This window comes from Ceraceosorus guamensis (assembly GCF_003144195.1).
Source record: "Ceraceosorus guamensis strain MCA 4658 unplaced genomic scaffold IE81scaffold_65, whole genome shotgun sequence".
Taxonomy (NCBI): domain Eukaryota; kingdom Fungi; phylum Basidiomycota; class Exobasidiomycetes; order Ceraceosorales; family Ceraceosoraceae; genus Ceraceosorus; species Ceraceosorus guamensis.
The window spans coordinates 1-18,224 of record NW_020290060.1 but is presented as its reverse complement, the minus strand read 5'-3'; the positions used below and the strand labels follow the sequence as shown (position 1 = coordinate 18,224).

At 56.4% G+C, this 18,224-nt stretch overlaps 4 protein-coding genes across 4 annotated transcripts; 2 read left to right on the top strand and 2 right to left on the bottom strand.

The window, feature by feature from the left end:
• Positions 1-63: 63 nt before the first annotated feature.
• Positions 64-1,665, bottom strand: IE81DRAFT_349171 (hypothetical protein; the record flags this gene model as incomplete). The annotated part of the gene is made up of 2 exons (XM_025516356.1): positions 64-987; positions 1,081-1,665. The coding sequence occupies 2 exons, from the start codon at positions 1,663-1,665 to the stop codon at positions 64-66; spliced, it is 1,509 nt and encodes a 502-aa protein (XP_025367655.1).
• Positions 1,666-3,149: 1,484 nt separating this feature from the next.
• On the top strand, positions 3,150-7,390 carry IE81DRAFT_219083 (hypothetical protein). Its single transcript, XM_025511026.1, has 2 exons — positions 3,150-3,657; positions 3,766-7,390. The coding sequence occupies exons 1-2, from the start codon at positions 3,532-3,534 to the stop codon at positions 7,321-7,323; spliced, it is 3,684 nt and encodes a 1,227-aa protein (XP_025367654.1). The 5' UTR covers positions 3,150-3,531; the 3' UTR covers positions 7,324-7,390.
• Positions 7,391-7,447: 57 nt separating this feature from the next.
• Positions 7,448-14,277, bottom strand: IE81DRAFT_325492 (hypothetical protein). The gene is made up of 7 exons (XM_025514531.1): positions 13,474-14,277; positions 13,293-13,396; positions 11,611-13,225; positions 10,702-11,549; positions 9,437-10,633; positions 8,883-9,377; positions 7,448-8,796 (listed from the first exon to the last, which is right to left on the bottom strand). The coding sequence occupies exons 1-7, from the start codon at positions 13,979-13,981 to the stop codon at positions 7,672-7,674; spliced, it is 5,892 nt and encodes a 1,963-aa protein (XP_025367653.1). The 5' UTR covers positions 13,982-14,277; the 3' UTR covers positions 7,448-7,671.
• A 1,602-nt stretch (positions 14,278-15,879) lies between these two features.
• Positions 15,880-17,460, top strand: IE81DRAFT_325489 (hypothetical protein). Its single transcript, XM_025514530.1, has one exon. It carries the CDS (start codon positions 16,143-16,145, stop codon positions 17,010-17,012), a length of 870 nt encoding a protein of 289 aa, XP_025367652.1. The 5' UTR covers positions 15,880-16,142; the 3' UTR covers positions 17,013-17,460.
• The last annotated feature ends 764 nt before the right edge of the window (positions 17,461-18,224 follow it).

Sequence of the window (18,224 nt, the reverse complement as noted above, 5' to 3'; positions counted from 1 at the left end):
TTTGCAGCTGCCGAGTCCTCTTGTTGTCACAGTGGGCCGCTTCCGGAATGTCCTGATCCAGCATCAGAACACATCCTGATCTGAGCCTCGAGGGCGCCCTCGATGCTGATCATCGGCCTTGCTGTTGCCCATCGCAAATTTGTCGGTCCTCGGGCCAGGATTCAGCTTGCGAAGGCGCTCGCCCGGCGGACTACCAAGGACGTGCCCGTCGGGAAGCTTGAAAGCTCCCGAAAATCCGCCGCCCAGCTTCATGTCCCTCTTCGCTCGACCGTTCGATCCAGCTTTGTTCTGCGAATCGTCCAATTTCTCAGACCTACCGAAACGCATCAGCGCGTCGAGAAAGGTCAGACCTCCCGCGCCCGAAGTCAGAGCTGGCACGTGGATTGATTTGGGACCACTTTTGAACACGGGACCCACGTCAGAATCGGCCTCTCCTGCCTCGGAGGGCGTGAGCGTGAGTCGAACGACGATATGTTGACCTTGAGCAGGTAAAAGGTCTCCGTGCATATCGTTGAGCGGACCCATATTCGTCCTGTGCTGAGGTGGTGTCGAATCTTCGTCTGCCTCATTTTCTCTTCCGAACATCCACTTCTCTCTATCCCTCTGCGACAAGACGTCCTGAGCACGATTCTCTGCTTGTTCCAGCTCTTCTCTAGACGGTTCCTCGTGTATGCTCCTCTTCCTCTGACGGATGGTCTGCGCAGCTCGAATCCCGCGCAGACCCTGCAAGGCTTCCTCGTCTAGCCTTTCTCGATCTTCCGTAGTGAGGTCGAGACCTATCAAAGGAGCCACGTCTGACAACGACACGCTTGTAGAGGATGCAAGACGGTGCGAGCGTGTCGTAGCGTCGCGATGCTTGACGTGAATATCAATGTAGCACACGTCGTCGTCTGCTTTCCGAGCTGAGCCATGGTCGTTGAAAGCATCAGGCCACGCGCGATCTAGCCATACCTGACCTCTCTGGCCAGGTTGTGTGGTCGTCAAGTCCTGTGGAAGAGCATGAAAAATCAAAAGCGACTTCAGCCTGCCGCCCGCGTTGTCCTGATCCGCGAAATTAGCGCTGCTTCTTGCCGTGCTCACCCTTTTCCACATTAGATCTGCGAATGCACCGGCATTCTGCGCGCCCTCTTGGTCCATCCTGAAAGCATCAGCAACACCCTTGAGCACCGCCAAGCTCTGCACCACATCGCTAGGTCTCCAATCACATTCTATTGAGCCATCTTGCTCCATATCAAAGGTTTCGGCGGAGGAAGCCCGGATCAGCTGGCTGTGAGGTCGACTCGAACTGGAGGCAGACTGGTAGTCCAGATCCGAGGTGAGGAGCACTCGATCCGCCCGAACTTCGTATGACCTAGTGCGATGATTTTTAGCATCATGATCGTCCTGCTGAGACGTGTCCTCGGCATGCGGGAGACTGCTGAGATGAAGTGATCTCAGTAGCTCCAGAGAGCCGACTGGGTGGTGCGACCATCTGTCTGCTTTGAGGGTGCACCTTTGGCCGCTTTGCATTGGCGCCTGGGCCTGTATTGTAGCTTGCCTAGCAGCGTTATGCAGCCCGGACGATGGTCCCGCGGCGGATTGAGAAGCCAGATGTGAGAAGTACGCGGACTTGGACGATTGGAACGACGAGGACCTCGTAAGTTGAGCTGTCCCCTTGCGCAACATTCTAGATCCTTTAGCAAGCCCTCTACGATCAAGTTGGTGTGCAGAGCTGTGTTGCTTCGTGGATCGTCTGTTCGGTGTGCCGAGCGATGACTGGCCCTGTTCGATTGTGATTTGAGAAAGTAAGGAGAAGCAAGCGGTGTGAGGCTGCAAGGATAGCCAAAGAGAGAGACAGAGGCGACTTTACCAGCAGGTCGCGAGTGACAACTCCACTCACACGCAAGCGACTTGCTCGACTCCCTCAATTCCCTTCCTCACCCAAAAAACCAAATTTCGAGCGAAGTCGACCACGTGATCGATCTCACTCGCGATGCATTCTTGCTGCTGATTGCCCGTGTGCTGCTCATGCCGGTCGGGATGCCGCGGCGCGCACGTCAGCAGACTGCAGACCGCAGGCAAACCTCGAATCTAGCTCCTGCCGTTGCAAGCCGTAGGGTGTCGTCAAGGCGGGCAGCAGAGATCGAGCGAAGCGCGATGCGACCTGCGGCACGCTCGCATTTCATGCACCGTACCCTACACAGCACGGCCAGGCTGACAGATGGCAGGGAAGAGGATAGAGAGGGCGCACAAGGCCTTGGCAGAGTCATAAGCTTCGGAGCGGGCGAGCAGCGGCGTGAGCGGAAGGGGCAGGCAGGCAGGCCAATGTCGACTTGGACTGTGAAATTTCAGATGCTTTTCTCCTTCACAGGAGGCAGGCAGGCAGGTGCGCTGCGTGCTTGCTTGCCGCTGGATGCATTGGCGGACGGAAGCTTGGCATGCAGCACGTTCTCAACACGCGCGTGGCGGGTGACAAGACGATCGGGGACGTGATTCGTGATTCGTGACTGTTGATTTAGCTGCTCAATCAAATGTTAGCCGTTCCTGCCAATCTTGCAGTCGCAGTGACTATTCCTTCTCTTACCGCTCCGCTTGTCCAGTCAAGAAGAGGATTGATTGTATTTGCCTCTTTTCTGATGGCGACACCTCAGACTATTTGTCCCACTTGCACTCACACCCGCGACTCCTAATCCACTCCGTATGCTCCTTGTGGAGTGTAGCTGCTGCTCCTGCTCCTAGCCATCTCTTTCACCATCAAAGACCTGGAAGAGCACGGCGAGCCGATTGATTGCACTCTCTATCCGCGGCCATCTCACTTTAACATCCAAAATTGTGGAGTTTGCGGCTGGAATCTCAAGATTCAGAGGCGCTCTATAGAACAGCCACTGCTTGCTCCGCACGTCTATACACACCTGATAGGCATGCTTGTTTAGCCCTCGTGACTGCACAACGTGCCACTACCCTATACAACGCCGTTCGGTCCGACAAACTTGCAACAGGAAGGACCTCCACAACCGCCAAAACGGAATCAAGCATATTGCAGCTCGCGCCCATAAGCGGGCTCCAAGTTCCAGACTGTGATCGATCAGCTCAACACCAAAACTTGATGTTCAATTAGTGAGACTCGCTGCTATCACTCTACCTTCGCGCTTCCCTCGATACCTGGCCTTCCTTGCAACCGACTTGCACCCTTGAGAATCTGCCTGGCCGTCAAAGTCACGTAGGACACGTCAAGGTCGCCGGCCTTCCGCACCCGGTGCACCGGACAGCTCGCGTTCGCTTCTCGTCTTTAGATCAATTGCCGTCTAGAGTCTCCGCATACGACCGACGCGCGCGCACTCTCCACCTTTCTTGCTCATTCGCCCGCTCACCGCCTGGCCGTACATAGCTTTTTCGGCGAAGCGCAGAATCACGAATGGACTCGACGCTGACTGGACAACTTACACCAAGGCGAAGACGTAGGCGCTGAAGGGTATCAACAGGAGCGGCACAAGAATCTCGCACTTCGCATCATCTAGCGCCAACACTCTTCAAAAAGAAATATCCGTCGAGATGGTATCGGAGATGACGGACATGGCGTCGGAGGCGATTGCCAATGTGGAGCCTGGCAGCTTTCGCCCCTTTGAGGTAACGGCGGTACACATTATCTACACTGCCTTGGGCGGCTTCATCGTCATAGTGAGTAGCTGGCGCGGGGCAGTCCAGCAAGAGCTTTGGTATCTCACTCGATCTTGTTCGGGGCATGCCATGCCAACCTGACGCACAATCATCGTACCCTCGCATCAGTTTGGCATGCTTTCGCTCTTCATAAAAGAACGACTGTACATGGGAGAAGCTCCACTGGCAGCCTTGTTCGGCATCATCATCGGACCAGTAGCCGCGACCATCTTTGATCCAACAGCATGGGGAGGCAATCACATGGGCACACCAGGTGGTCACGTCACCAACGAAGTCACTTTGGAAGTGCTTCGCGTAACGCTTGCGCTCTCGGTCTTTGCTATTGGGGTAGAGTTGCCGAAGAAATACTTGCTGAGGCATTGGAGATCCGTCTTCATCCTGCTGGGTCCAGTCATGATCTGGGGCTGGATGATCACCGGCTTGCTCATCTGGGGTCTCATACCCGGACTAGACTTTCTCAACAGCCTCGTAGTCGCTGCAGCCGTCACTCCCACAGATCCCATTCTGGCTCAAGCAGTCATTGGGGGTCCTTGGGCAGAGCAGCACGTGCCTGCTCACATTCGACACATTCTCCTTTGCGAGTCGGGCTGCAACGACGGTGCAGCATTCCCATTTTTGTTCCTCTCCATCTTCCTCACCACACACAGAGACAATACCGGTCGAGCCATCGCTTTATGGTTCTACGACGCTTTGGGGTATCAAATCATTCTCGGAACCCTGCTTGGAGCGCTGATCGGCTTCTTGGCGCGCAAGTTCATGCGCTTCAGCGAGAGGCACAAGCTCATCGACAGAGAGTCTTTTGTCGCTCAGTACATCAGCTTGGCCGTGCTCAGCATGGGCGTGGGCGTACTGCTGGGCAGCGACGACCTTTTAGGCGCTTTCGCTTGCGGCACCGCTTTCGCTTGGGATGGATGGTTCACCCGACAAACCGAAGAGTCCAACTTCAGCAACATTGTCGATCTGCTCTTCAACGTCGCTTCCTTCGTCTACATTGGCGCTCTTATGCCTTTCCACAGTTGGGTCAACGCCGAGATCGGCTTGACGCTGGGAAGACTATTTCCTCTGTCCATCCTCACCTTGCTGCTCAAACGCATACCGCCGATTCTCATCCTTTGGAAGTGGATTCCGGATATCAAGTCTTTCAGAGAAGCCTTGTTCGCAGCTCACTTTGGTCCTATTGGCGCTGGAGCACTGTTCATTTCCACGCTGGCTCGCACAGAGCTGCCAGAAGAGGTCAACTATCCGCCGGAAAATGGCATCGATCATCTGGCCGCCACTTGCCAAAGCATCGTTCTCTTCTTTATCCTCTCCTCCATAATCGTACACGGTCTGTCCATACCCTTTTTCAACTTTTCCAGGCACGCGACGACGATTACAAGGACTTGGAGCAGGCACGCTTCCATGCGGCTCACGCAGACGCAAGAGGGCGGCGAACCTGGTTGGCTGCATCGCGTCAGGAGGTTCAAGACGGGCGATACGCTCAAGCATGAAGAGGGACAAATGTCAGAGATCGAAAGGGTGCTCAATGCTCAGCTGGGTGTCATCGGTAGAGGGGCAATTGGTGGGGATGCAGAAAAAGAGCTGCGCAAAGAAGACACTCAGAATGGAACCTCTAACAGTGCCGAAGGAAGCGGTAGCGGAGCTGATGAGTCTTCGTCGAGCGGCGGTGAGAGAGGTCCATCGACTCCGTTCGTCGGTCTCCTGAACAAGCGGACCGAAAAAGACCTTGAAAAGGCGGACGAAGAGGATGTCGACGATCCTGAGGACTATGATGGAGGCTATACTCACGATCCATCCAGCGAATGGGGTGGAGAAAACTGCATAGAGATGCGTCGCTACAGGGAGAAGAGAGCGCGAGAGAGGGAAGAGAGACGGGTGCGGGAACGCGCGAATGAGCAAAGGAAAAGCGGAGACCGGGACGACGCTCGGCGGGCAGAGCAGAGGGATGCAGAGGACGGCGATATTGGTGAAGCGCCCATGGATCGAGAGCTTCATCAAGGTCAAGTACCACAACCTTTGGCTGACGATGTCAGGGAAGAGCAGGGCCGATCAGGCGTGTCTGGTGCGCACGATGCGCAAGGGGCCGGCTCAGGAAGTACGTACCCATGCATGCGCTCGTGGGTGGAGGGCCACAAGCTTCTGCTTGAGTACCAGAAAAGCAGATCCAGCGAGCCAGAGGTGCACATTTTGGAGCTGACGGATGCGGACAGGGAAGCACTGCACGAATCCGAAGCCCCTGCGCACACTTGGGTCAGGCATCACGCAGAGGGCATAGAGCAGCATCTGGGCATTACGGAACACCACGAGTGGACGCCAAAGCAAGCGGTAGCAAACATCATACATCATGGAATCGTCGACAAGTACAACAACCACATTCGATCCACGCGAAATAATGCTCAAGGCGGTCAGGCCACGTCTCAGAAGCGTACTACCAGCGCCTCGCCCCATAGCGATGACGGTCGCTTTGAGCGAGACGAGCGCGCCGCTCTAATTTACGGCGGACTTAGCGCCGCTTCTGGCCTCAGGAATCGCAGGGGCGACTCGAAAAGCCCCACAGCGGGAGCTCGAAGAGACTCATCTGCACAAGGTTCTGACGAAGGAAATTCTTCCAGCTCTAAATCTCCCACGAGGTCGAGCAGCAAAGCTGAGAAAGTCTCGAAGCCAATGGTGCACTCTACAAGACCGGCTGGTGCGACTGCTGGAAGGCGCTTGTCTTTGCGCAAGAGATTACTGGCTGGCCATATCAACTTTCAAGGTCGCAGAGGCGGCCAGGACGACGAGGGCTTGGAGGCTCATGAGGAAGTCATCAGCGAAGATTCTGCTTTTTCAGCGCCAGCGTCAGCTCAGACGTCGGCTCCTCGGCCTACGTCCATCTTCATGGGTCAATCGGACGGGGGAGGTAGATCAGGAGCTGGCTTTCCGCGCACCGACTCCCTCCCTTCGACGCCTCGCTCTGCGACTAGATTCTTGCCGCGCACTGCCAGTGCGGGCGGCCTGGCCGACGACAGCTATCAGAAAGGTACTGTGCAGTGGGTAGATGTGGCGGACAAGAAGCATGAGCATGTGCCTGGTCTTCATCCCGCACCACGCGGAAAGGCAACGAGCGTTGCTGGGAAGCCTTCCTCCAGGTCTGCTTCGCCTCACGGCGCCACGCCGACCGAGGCGGAGAGGTACAGCAAGCACTTCGAACGCACCCGAACAGTATCTAATGCCTCTCAAGCCGAAGCCAGGGATGTCCTGGGCTCTACTGCGATTGAGGGCGAACCTTCTTCCAGCGGCGGGGGCACCGGCTCTGGACATGCGCGACGCAGCAAGGGCAGAATAGGCTCGCTATTCAGTTCACTCACTTCTGCTCGTCATTCGTCCCAAAACTCCGATGGAGAGATGGAATCACCGCGCACGCCCGTCTCTCGCTTCCTTGCACGGCCAAGCACGCTTTCTGCTGAGCCGGAGCCCAGTTTCTCAGCGGCGCTGCCTCGTGCAGCTACCACCATGAGCAGCGAGACTGGCATCCTCTCCAGCGCAAGCCAATTCGACAATGTGAATACGGACGAGATGGACGAACATTTGAAGTCCTCCTCGACTCCTGGTAGCGCTAGTCAGAGCGTCATGCTTGACCTACCTGGTCAAGATGACCCGGTCGCCCCCGGAAGCAGAGACCCTTAGAATTCTTTCGCAGCCATGATCGTCCTTTGGCTCCAAACGTGGCGCGCAGCGGTCATCCTTGCTGATTTCAGGCTTCCAATTTGGCGACCACATATCGATGTACATCTAGAAGAGTGTGACTTCTTCACTTCTATTTATTGTCGAGCCGAATGGTCACAGGGGCACTCCAGCCCTTCATTCACTCGCCCGTCTCTCTCGAGCAAGCCTCCGCGTGACAGCTCGCGCAGACATCTGGATCGAAAGGATACATTGAAAAGGGCATTCGAATGAACACCGCAGTACAACCTTGCTTTGTACGATTTGAGTCGAATCAACTGATGCTTGTGGCAGCCGACATGAAAGTTCACTTTACTCTGTGGAGCCTCCTCCACCTCTTCCTCTTCCTCCTCGAGAGCCACGAATAGGGATTGTTCCACCGACAGGTCGAGCACGCTTGGAAGTTGTGGTGCCATTGTTGGAGCCTTCTTCCGCTGCTCTTTTCCCGGTGGCACTACCCGCGGGGTTTGCTCCGCCTCTGCCTCCTCGGCCTCCACGGATGATGGTCGTAGCTCGGGCAGGCCCACCGCCTCGACCGCGCACAGCTGCTGGCGCAACGGGCAAAGATGCAGATGCAGACGGTGCTGCGACAGCTTGGCCATTCGAGGCAGCCGATGCAGTGGAGCTCGCGCTTTCAGCTGCTTCGACAGGCGCGGAAGTAACGACCGCCGCCATGGATGCAGGCATCGCAGCTGGAGCTGTCGAAGATGTCGCGCCCTCAGCGCTCGAAGCTAAAACTTGGCTGCTTTGCGTGCTCGTGGTAGCGGGCAGTGGCTCTCCCTTGGCTTCAGCAAGCTGTGTGGTGAGCGAAGCAATCTTCTTGTCACGGAGTTTGACGACAACTTCGTTTCTTAGATTGGCTTCGCTCTTGCCTGCTTGATACCTTGCTTCAAGCACCTCCTTGTGCTGTTCTTGCCATTGCTTCTCTGCTTGCTCGACACCCTCCTTTACACGTGCCTCGATGGTTTGCTGAACGTCAGAGGGGATCGATTGCTGTCCTCGTTTCTTGAGTGCGACGTCAATGGCTTGTTGTTGGCGTTTGGCGTAAAGCTGCGCGAGGTGCGACTCTTGTTGCTCGAGTGCTTCCGAGTGCGCCTGTTTGAGATCGTCAATGACTTTTTGATCAGGGCCTGAGCCATTCAGCGATGATTTGAGAGCGTCGAGCTCTGCCTGAAGCTCTGCGATCCTTGTATTGGCAGCATCGAGAGCAGCTTGGAGCTCCGCGACGCGCGCGGAGGCGACTGCGCTCGGAAACCCTCTTTCAGCATCCGCCTCGCCTTCCTCAGCTTCATCAACTTTGGCTGCACCGGCCGAGGGAGCATTTTGTCCCTGAGACGCGCGCTTTGCAGCTGCTTGTTCAATCTCGGAAACGTGATTAGCTTCCCACTCTGCACGAATTTTTGCTGCTTGTTCGCCGAATGCTCGCTGCGCTGTCTCCTGCAGTGCACAGAGAGCGGATTGCAGAGTTAGCCTGCAATCAGATATAACTGAGATCTGGGACTGAGGTAAAGCGAGGGACGTACCAGTGCTGTCTGTGACTCTTGATGCTTGGCGGACAGCTCACGATGGAGTTCTTCGCTGCGGGCTTTGGCGGCCTCCAACTCGCGCTTCTCTGCGTCCCAAGAAACACGAGCTTCTTGAATAGCCTTTGTGACGGCCTCATCTGTAGATGGCCCGGCTGCCTGCTGCGCGACCGCATCGCTTGGATTAGGATCCGGTTTACTAGCTTCTTCAAGACGCTGTTTCAAACTCTCCGCCTCAGAGCGAAGCATCGCCGACGACTCTTCGAGAGATTTCAGCTGTGTTTGTAGCTGTTCATTCTGGGCCTTGAATTCTTCATTCGCGTTTTCCAAAGCCTCCGCTGCAGCGACGCGCGATGCGGTGGCTCTTAGCTGGTTGGCTTCGGCCTGCGCTTCTCGCTTCTGACTGTCCGATGTCCGGAGGCGCTCCTGCGTCTGCTGCTTGAGGCGCCCGAATTTCTCCTCCGCCGTAGTGAGATCAGCCTTGGCTTTGTCAAGCTGTGGAGTCCAAGCGTCAACATGATTCTGTAGCACCTTCTTTGCGCAGCCAAACTTACTGCTTGGGTTTGCTTCTGCAACTCTTCCGCGGCATCGCTCGAGGAAGCACGGGCTTTCTCCTTCTCGTCTTCGACAGCTTTCTCGGCAGCCTTCGCCCGCTCTTCAAGCTTGGCGATATCTTCGGGATCGACGCGGTTGTACTGTTGAAGAATGCTCTGCGCTCGTGCCTGCCATCGCTTGTTATCCTCTTGAATGATGCGAAGCTGACCTTCCTTCGCTTCGAGCTCCACCTGCGTAATGCGTAATTGTTCTCGCAAAGGCTCTAGCTCGGCATTGCGAGCGTTGAGTTGCGACTCGAGTTGCGCAGCCTTGCTTGTGGCACGTTCGGCCTCGTCGCGAAGCGTCGCATTGCTCTCGCGGAGAATGCTCAGCTGATTGACCTTCTCAAGAAGCTCCTCGTGATGTTTGCTGCTGCTGCCGTCAGAACTAGCGCGGGCGCGCTCTTCAGCTAATTGTGCTTGAGCAGTGTTGTGAGCCGCAGTGCTGTGCTCGAGACTTTGACGCAATCGGACAATCTCCTGATCGCGCAGTTCGACCTGAAGTTGAACGATCTCCTTTTCGCGTCGTAGGTAGTTGATGACCTCTTGTAGCTCTCCTTGCGCACCCTGCGCGAGTGTGGTTGCATCTCCACTGATTCCGGTGCCAGAAGGAAGCTGGTCGGCAGCCTGTCGTATTTGGCGAGCCTGTGCACTAACGCTTTCGAGATGCTGGTGCAGTATTGTGTTCTGCTCCTGGAGCGACCCCATGCGAACTTGCAGCTCTTCCTTCTCCTTGGCGATAATGGAGCGCTGAGATTCCCAGCTGCTCTGAGACGCGCTCAGATTCGCCTCAGCAGTTTCACGCATTGTGATTGCCTCTCTCGCTTCCCTCTGCGCAGTTTCTACCTGTTGCTTGATGGCAGACAGCGCTCTGATGTCGTCGGCATGAGCAACAAGCTCGGACTCGTACTTGGCATGCGCTTCACGAGCAAGCTTGGCTTGCTTCCTGGCCTCATCTCGGGAATCATCCTGCTCAGCGCGCACGCGCTCCTCGAGGCCGCCAAGTTCGGCCATCGCTGCCTCAAGTGAACGTTTCTCTTCCGCAAAGATGCGCTGAGCAGTCTCAAGCGCCTGTCTAGCGGTGGTGGACTCTTGCTGAGAGGAGCTCAGCTCAGACAGTAGGGAATCCAGGCGTTCACGACGGCTGGTGATCTCGGACTGAGAGACGAGAGGAAGCGTATGGTATCAGTAGATGCACCTTTCCCTTGTGAAGGCATATCACTCACCTCTTTCTGAGACAGCTCTGCTTCAGTCTGTGCCTTGTACTCCTCGTACGTCTTCTGTAGCGCACCAAGAGCCTCCTCGTTGGCTTCCGCGATGGCTTTGAACTGCTCGACATGGTCGCGAGCCTGCTCTGCCTCAACTTGGACAGTGCTGAGACTGCCGCGGAGGTCTGCGACTTCGATCTCGAGTTGTTGTTCGCGAGTGAGCATCGATGTCGATGAAGACGGTGCATGGCGACGCTCGAAGACTGCTAAGCGTCCCTCTTTGGACTGCAGCTGTTTGGTGAGATCGTCCACCCTTGTGCCAAGATGACTGGCGTCGGATTTGGCGGCAGCAAGATGCTCCCGCGCCGTCGCGCCTTCCGTCGCAGCCTTCTCGAGACGTAAGCTCAAATCGCGGACCTGGACCTCATGCTGAAGTTTGAGCTGTCGGGAGCTCTCCTCTTCTTTTGTGAGCTTTTCGCGGAGATCTCTTGTCTGATCTTCGAGGCTAGACACGCTGGCTTCCAAACGCCTTCTCGCTTCACCGCCCGCTCGTTCCAGCTCATTCTGCATGCCTTGAACGTTGCGCAATAGATCTGAGAGGGCGGCCTTCTCACTAACGAGGTTGCGATTCTCTTCAAGCACTCGCTGTTGTGTACTTGCGTGGAGTTCCTTCTCAGCGCGCAGGTTGGCTGCTTCGTTTCGCAGACGTTCGAGACTCGAGCGGGCCTCCAGAAGCTGAGTCTCTGCGCTGTGTGAAGAAATCTCGCGACGAGTCAACTGTTCCTGAATGGCGTTGTTGCGCTTGCTGAGCTCTGATAGCTCCGATCTGGCCAGATCGTAAGTCTGGTTGAGCGTTCGATAGCGTTCTGCACGTACCGAGTCCGTGTCAGTCACTAGCAGCGTCGGGTGCGCACGATGACTACTCACCTTCGCCAGCCTCTCGCATCGCTCTCTGGCGCGCGGTTTCTACTGATGCCCGACCAGCCTCCTCTCTTGCTCGGTGTACATCTTCCTTGAGTCGCTCGATGTCCTGGGCTGTCTCGTCTCTGAAGGTGTCGAATTGTCCTTGCAATTCAGCATATTGACTTGCAAGATTGGTACTGGGAGCAGAGACAGCGCCATTCTCCGTTGCGCCGGCACCGACTGCGAGGGAACCTCCGGTTCGCGCACACATAGATCTGAACATGTCCCGTTCGCGACGAGCAGCCTCGGCCCTTTGTCGCTCGGACTTCATCTCTTCTTGCAGACGCATGATCAAGTTGCGAGCTTCTGCGACCGCCTCGCTCTCGTCTTGTTCTGCTTGCAAAGCACGCTTTTGCTCTTCCGCCTCCTTCTGAGATCCAAGCTCCCTTATCGCGTGCAAGAGGCGTTGATTTTGTGCCAGCAGACCAGACAAGGAAGAGAATGTTACGAGTTCTGCGGTGATGATGGCTTGGGTGTCACCTTCGATCGCCTCTGACCCGTCAGAACCATCATCCTCTAGTCGTGTTGCTGCAGCTGGGTCGTCTCGAATGATAGCTTCTCGCGTCAAGTTGCGAACCTGACGACCCAAGTCGGCTATTTGCTGTGCGGATACGTCGGCTTCCCTGCGAGCCGCTTCGGCATCCGCTTTTGCAAGCTTAGCAGAACGCTGGGCAACATCGCGTTCCTGACCAGCTTGAGCCATTTCAGCCGCAAGTTCCTCGAGATCGGCTGCAAGCCGTTGAACCTCCTCGCGCTGGGCCTGTAGCGCGGGAGCACGATCCTCCAAGTCAGCCATGACTTGCTCCAGGACGGTGCCAAGTCGAACAACTTCTGCGCGCTCGCGTCGTAGCTCCTCCTGCGTGCGCACGAGGTCGCTGTACACGGCGCTAAACGACTTGCCGCTCCGCTGCACCTTTGATGCGAGGGCAGCCGTAGGCGAGAACGAAGAGCTGAATGATGCGCCGAGCGCCGAGTTGGCAAGACTGCGCTCGCTACCTTGCGGGCCTGCGCTGCTTTCTCTGCGGAGCGCGTCAGGATCTAAGTTGATGCCGACACCTTCTGCTAGGCGATCGAGCGCTTCTTGCAGTTCGCTGACCTGCGACTCCGCTCTGTGTCTTGCGTCAGCCTCTTCACGTGCTTCGTCTCTAGCGACTTGCTCAAGGTCTCGGGCGCGACTGAGAACATCTTCCCACTCATCCTCCACATTCTTAGCTCTGCGATCTGCATCTTCGGCTCTTCGCTCAAGCAATGAGATGAGGCGCTGTTGAGTAGCGCTCTCGGCTCTGAAAGCCTCTTCTTGAGAACCCGCTCGAGCTGTCGTATCTGCAAGCTTATCCGTAACCTCAGTGAGTCTCTGCAGGTTGGTGTTGTATGCAGTCTGCAAGGTGTCTAACTTGGTTTGAGCCGCAGAGCCGGCAGACGTTGCACTTTCAAGAGCTGCCTGCAACTGAATGATTTCGTTGCGCGTGGAGGTGCGAGCTGCGCTCGCGGCTTCGTTGGCGCGAGTCAATTCTCCATGAGCCCAGCTGGCGTCGTTGCGTGCCAGCTCAAGCTGTTGTTCCAAAGTTTGGGTCTTGAACTAGAGGAGACAAATGTTATGGAATGAATGAAGGCGCAAGCAGATCACTGGGCACGTGCACACTCACCCGAAGCGTGCCTTCGCTGCCGCGCACAGATGAGAGGTCCGAAGAGAGGCGGGACAACTCTGCTCGGGTCTCACGTGCCCTAGCGCTTAGAGTCTCCAGTTCCTCTGCGGCAGACGAGGGTGTTTAGGATCAGCCATGCTCAGCAGACACGTACCAGTTGTCACTTCGCGAGAGCACTAACCAGCTTTTCTGGCATTCTCGAGCTTCTCACGGTCAAGCAGCTCCAAGAGATTACGCTTCTCCTCTTCCACAGCTTGTACGCGCCGCTCCGCTTCTGATGAGCCTGCCTGTGGCAGAGCGGCTGAACTTGTTTCCGCATTTTTGCGCTCTCGCTCTTGATGCAGCTCACTCTGAGCGGTGACGAGCTTCTCCTCGGAGGCAAGGGCCCGCTGCTCAGCAGCTTCTGCGCGTTGTGTGGCCTCTGATGCCGCTGCTTGCGCAGTGTGCAGAGCAGTTTCAGAGTCAACGTCAGCGTGCTGACGCTCCTGTCGCTCTTGATCCAATGTGTATGCTGCGTGTTGCAGAGCGCGATACAGCGTGATGATGAGACTTCCATCTGGGCACGCCAATCGGTCAGGTGTCGCTTCCGTACCAGGCTGAACGCCCTGGATCTGTGCTTGCAAAGTTATCAAGTCCAGATCAGCCGGCAAGTCGAGCGGAAGCGCGCTAGACTGCGCGACTTGCGCCATGCTTGCGGCTCGTAGTGGGAGCCACAGGCCTATGTGGCAAGGCCGTGTGAGGTCTGTTATGTACGGTGGAGGCGATGAGGTCTGTTATGTACGGTGGAGGCGATGAGTCATCGAGCGGCAAACAATCGCGCCGGTTGCGCGCGCGTTCTTGATCAAGTCGAGAGGTCGCTGTACATGCGCTTAAAGACGGCAGCAGTAGGATCAGATGCTCGGCGTGGTCGTGTCGACGAGGAAAGCGGGATTTGACTGGCAGTCCAACACTCGCGACTGTCAGCAAACGCCTCAAAGCGAGGATGGTAGGTGGTTGTACACAGGTCCGCACGCATCATGCAGTCGGCGACATGCTCCCCGCGATCTTCTGCTGATGTGTGACATCCGTGCGCGACGCGGTCGAGCGCGTCCCACAAAAGATGAGCCACGTGGTCAACCCTCATCCGCGAATCGACCTCACGTCGGTTGCACCGTGTCGACCGCACAGCCGTGCTGGCATCCCGATGACTCGAGAATCGATCATTCAGAATCTGCAAGCTTTCACTTCTCGACCGTGCTTGACCAGCCGATGGCCTAGCACAATCACAATTGGAGCAGCCTTCAAGTTCGTGAAGGCGACTTATGTCTCCAACTGCATGCAGATCCAGAGTTCTTGCACCGCACGGGGTCACGTGGGCCAATACCCAAATTTGCACATCTTCATCGATTCACATTCGAATTCAAAATTGTGATTTGAAAGCAGCTTTTGCGGTCTCTAAGATCAAGAGGTTGGTTGAATCGGCCTAGATGGTATTATAAGTCCATTCTGTGGTGCTGTAAACAATCGAGTGCGGGGGATGATAGCTTGCTATCTTCATGTCCGCATCGTAAACGGGGAGCCTCGCGGCTGGCGGTATACGCGGCGTCTTGAATTCGCGGGCACTTTCACAAAAACGACACCCGACGCGGTGCCTCCAGGCGCGCACACCCTCCTACCGCGATACGTCAATCGAACGACCATGCGGCGTGGCGGTCGATCGTTGGCGCAAAGTGGCGGCTACCGTGCAATCGCTGTGGAACCCCACAAATCAGCACCCCTGAACAGCAACAGGACGTCGGTGCTTCACAGCACGGGGATTGCACGGGGATTTCGAGAGGCTTAGCGCGAGCGTGTGATTCGCTGTTGCCTCCGCGTCCGAGCTGAGTTGTGCGGAGCATCAAATTTGCAAGATCTCGCGCTGGATGACGTCCAAACTTCTCGATGGGGTAATAACGAGCCAGCATTCGTGAACATGCCAAGCACGTTGAAGCGGCTGAGAAAGATCTTTTTGACAAGTGTGGATGGCGATCTTAAAACGGGACAAGCAGATATGTAGCACGGCTCTGCGCGCGGTGCTCTCTCCACGCACAGCCCTTACGAATGCCCCTGACGCAGCGGTCTCGTCCGTTGCTGACCGCCACAAGGCAAGCCACGGATGGAAGCAAGCACACGAGAACACTCACGACTCATGACTGTACAACTTCGCCAAACCCCGTCGTGTCGCATCGCCTCCCTCGGGCCACCGACGAGCTGGATCGCACGCAGGTGTTGGACCGACGTGGACGATGCGGTCATGCGATCGACCCTTTCGAAGGGCTGTACGCACAGCTACAGGATAGCCACGCTCAGTTGTGAATGACAGTCGTGAGTCACCAAGTCAGTGAATCGCGAGTTGCGACACCACAGCAAGAGAAAATGTGTGCATGCAGGGGCGCACCAAAGGGACAAGACGATGAAGCGAGAGCAGTAAGCGCGCTTGCTGAACAGCTTACGACATTTCGCGCTTGCGCGCGGCGGGCGCGTTCCTGCTGCTGCGCTGATGCCGCGGCCCTCTGGCGTGACTGCACGTGCGACGAGCATCGTGCCGTTATACTCACAACTCAAATCTCTCCGAAGAGCCGTTGCAAGAAGCGTGTGAGAATCAAGCTGAACATTGTGCCTGTCGCGACGACTCTGTTCCCCTCATCTCCTCCATCCTCCGCCCATCTTTCTGCTCCCTCCTAGCCCGCACTCCTTCCGATACCCGATCCCTTCCCTGCATCACTGCGTTCACACTCCTTCAAGGAGACTCTGGCGTGCAATCCACCTCACACCCTGTGCACGATCGAACTTTGCGAATCTTGCTCTTTCTGATCGATCTTCACCTCAAAGATGCGCTGCGTCTCCTTCACCACTGCTTGCATCGTACTGCTTGCAGCTTCGGCGTTCGCTGACGCTGGCGCTTCTACTTCATACGATCGGCGACACACTTCTAATGATGTTCGACATGGTCATCGCGGCGTGCTGAGGCGGCTGAAACGAGCCGCTGGCCTAGACCCCAGGGACATTCTCGAGGCAGGCTCCGAGAACAGCTCCGCATCATTGGTCAAGCGCGGCTACTCTGGCAGAGCCACGTACTACGAAGCTGGCCTTGGTGCCTGTGGCAGAACAAACAGCGGCAGTGATTTCATCGTCGCCGTCAACCCAGCTCAATGGGCAGGTGGCTCAAACTGCTTCAAGACCATCACAATCACCGTTGGCGGAAAGTCTAGGACAGCTCAGATCACCGATCTCTGTCCTGGCTGTCCCTCGGGCGCGCTAGATCTCTCGCAAGGTCTGTTTACACAGTTCGCCGACACCTCGGCCGGTGTCTTTCAAATGTCTTGGTCGTTTGGAGATGGTGCACAGCCCACCACCACGAGTCGTACGAGCACGACACCCAAGTCCACGTCGACCAGGCCTTCTTCAACCACCTCTCAAAGCTCCACACGCACGACGAGCTCCTCCACAAGCATCACCAGCACCACTTCCCAGAGCTCAAGCTCACAAACTTCCAGCTCGACGTCTTCGTCCGCAACTACAAGCAGTACGGCACCCGCTGCTGGTGACAGCGGTGTATTCGACGGCTTGTCAAAGATCATGTCTGGCATGCTCGGACTCGCAGGTGCTGGACAGTCGTTCGCAGACGGTGCTCCACCTGCGCCTGCTCCTGCGGCCAGTGTTTCAAAAGATCCCAGCGCCGCCCAAGCAAGCTCGACCTGAGCTCCGCGTCTCGTTGCGCGGAGAGCTTGATGCTCACCGAGGTTGCGACGAGCTGCCAGCTGCCGCACCACGCTTCACCCTCGCAGGAGCTTTTACCAAACATCCCGGTCAATCGATCCCAGCCTCATCACTATCGTCATCATCCAGCGCTCTTGAACGGCATCTAGTTATGCTGGCCTTCAATTCGCACTCCGTCACCAATTTGTCTCTCCCGGAGTTGCAACAACTTGTTGCAGTGGCTTCACTCAGCACGGGTTCATCCTCGATCGCTGTGCTGAGGTCGCCGCACCGCACCACACATTCCTTCCACTCGTGGCCCCGTTTTATTCGGCTTCGTCTCTTTTTATGTACTCATTAGCAGATCTCATCCTTCCGACAATCAAATGTCTATGGATCGAGTCTTTCCACACTGGTCTTTCTTGTTTGACGTCAGAAGGAGGAAAGATTCGTGCGTCGCGCCTCTTAATCGTTGGGGAAGGATCAAGCTGGCCCCCCCTTACGAGTGGCAAATCCGCCGTCTTTTTCACACCCATCCACCCCACACAGCATGCAAGGCGGGAGGATCAACGAGGCTTGCGTGCACGTTAATTCGCCCCCCTTTTCGTTTATGAGGTGTTTCTTCGCATCGTGGCCTCATGCCGCTCGCATTCGTGATTTGGTTTTTGGCCGCATCTTTTCTGACGAGGCGGGCCTCAACCGAGCCTCTGGGACAAATCGGTTTCCTATTGATGCTATAAGGTGTACAATCACGACTCACACTGATCAAATGATATCATCCTTCCCGGAAGCGCAGCTCCGCATCGTTGCGAGGCAAGCAAACATTTGACTGATTCGTTTTGCTGCCGTTGCTGCTGGACGACGAAGGTCAGCGCGCGCCCGTGGGCCTCATTGCGCACCGCGACGAGCAAAATAGATTTCCGGTCCGAGACCGTGCGCCTACCTCCCTTGTGTCTTGTGGCGCGAAGTGTGTCCATATGAGCACCGTATAGCTGACCTTGATGAGTTGGTATCAATGGTCCGCTATAGACTACAAATGAACGGCTGTACAGCTCTCTTGCGACCGCGGACATAAGGGTCAGAAGCGAATGCTGGACCGCCCGCCCGCGTAGCCGTAGCAGAGCAGAGCAGACGAGAGAGCAACGGCGCACACATTCGCCCCTGTCTGAGGCGGCACGAAGGCCCCTTGCTCGTCGCTTGCATGTGTGCGTTGGG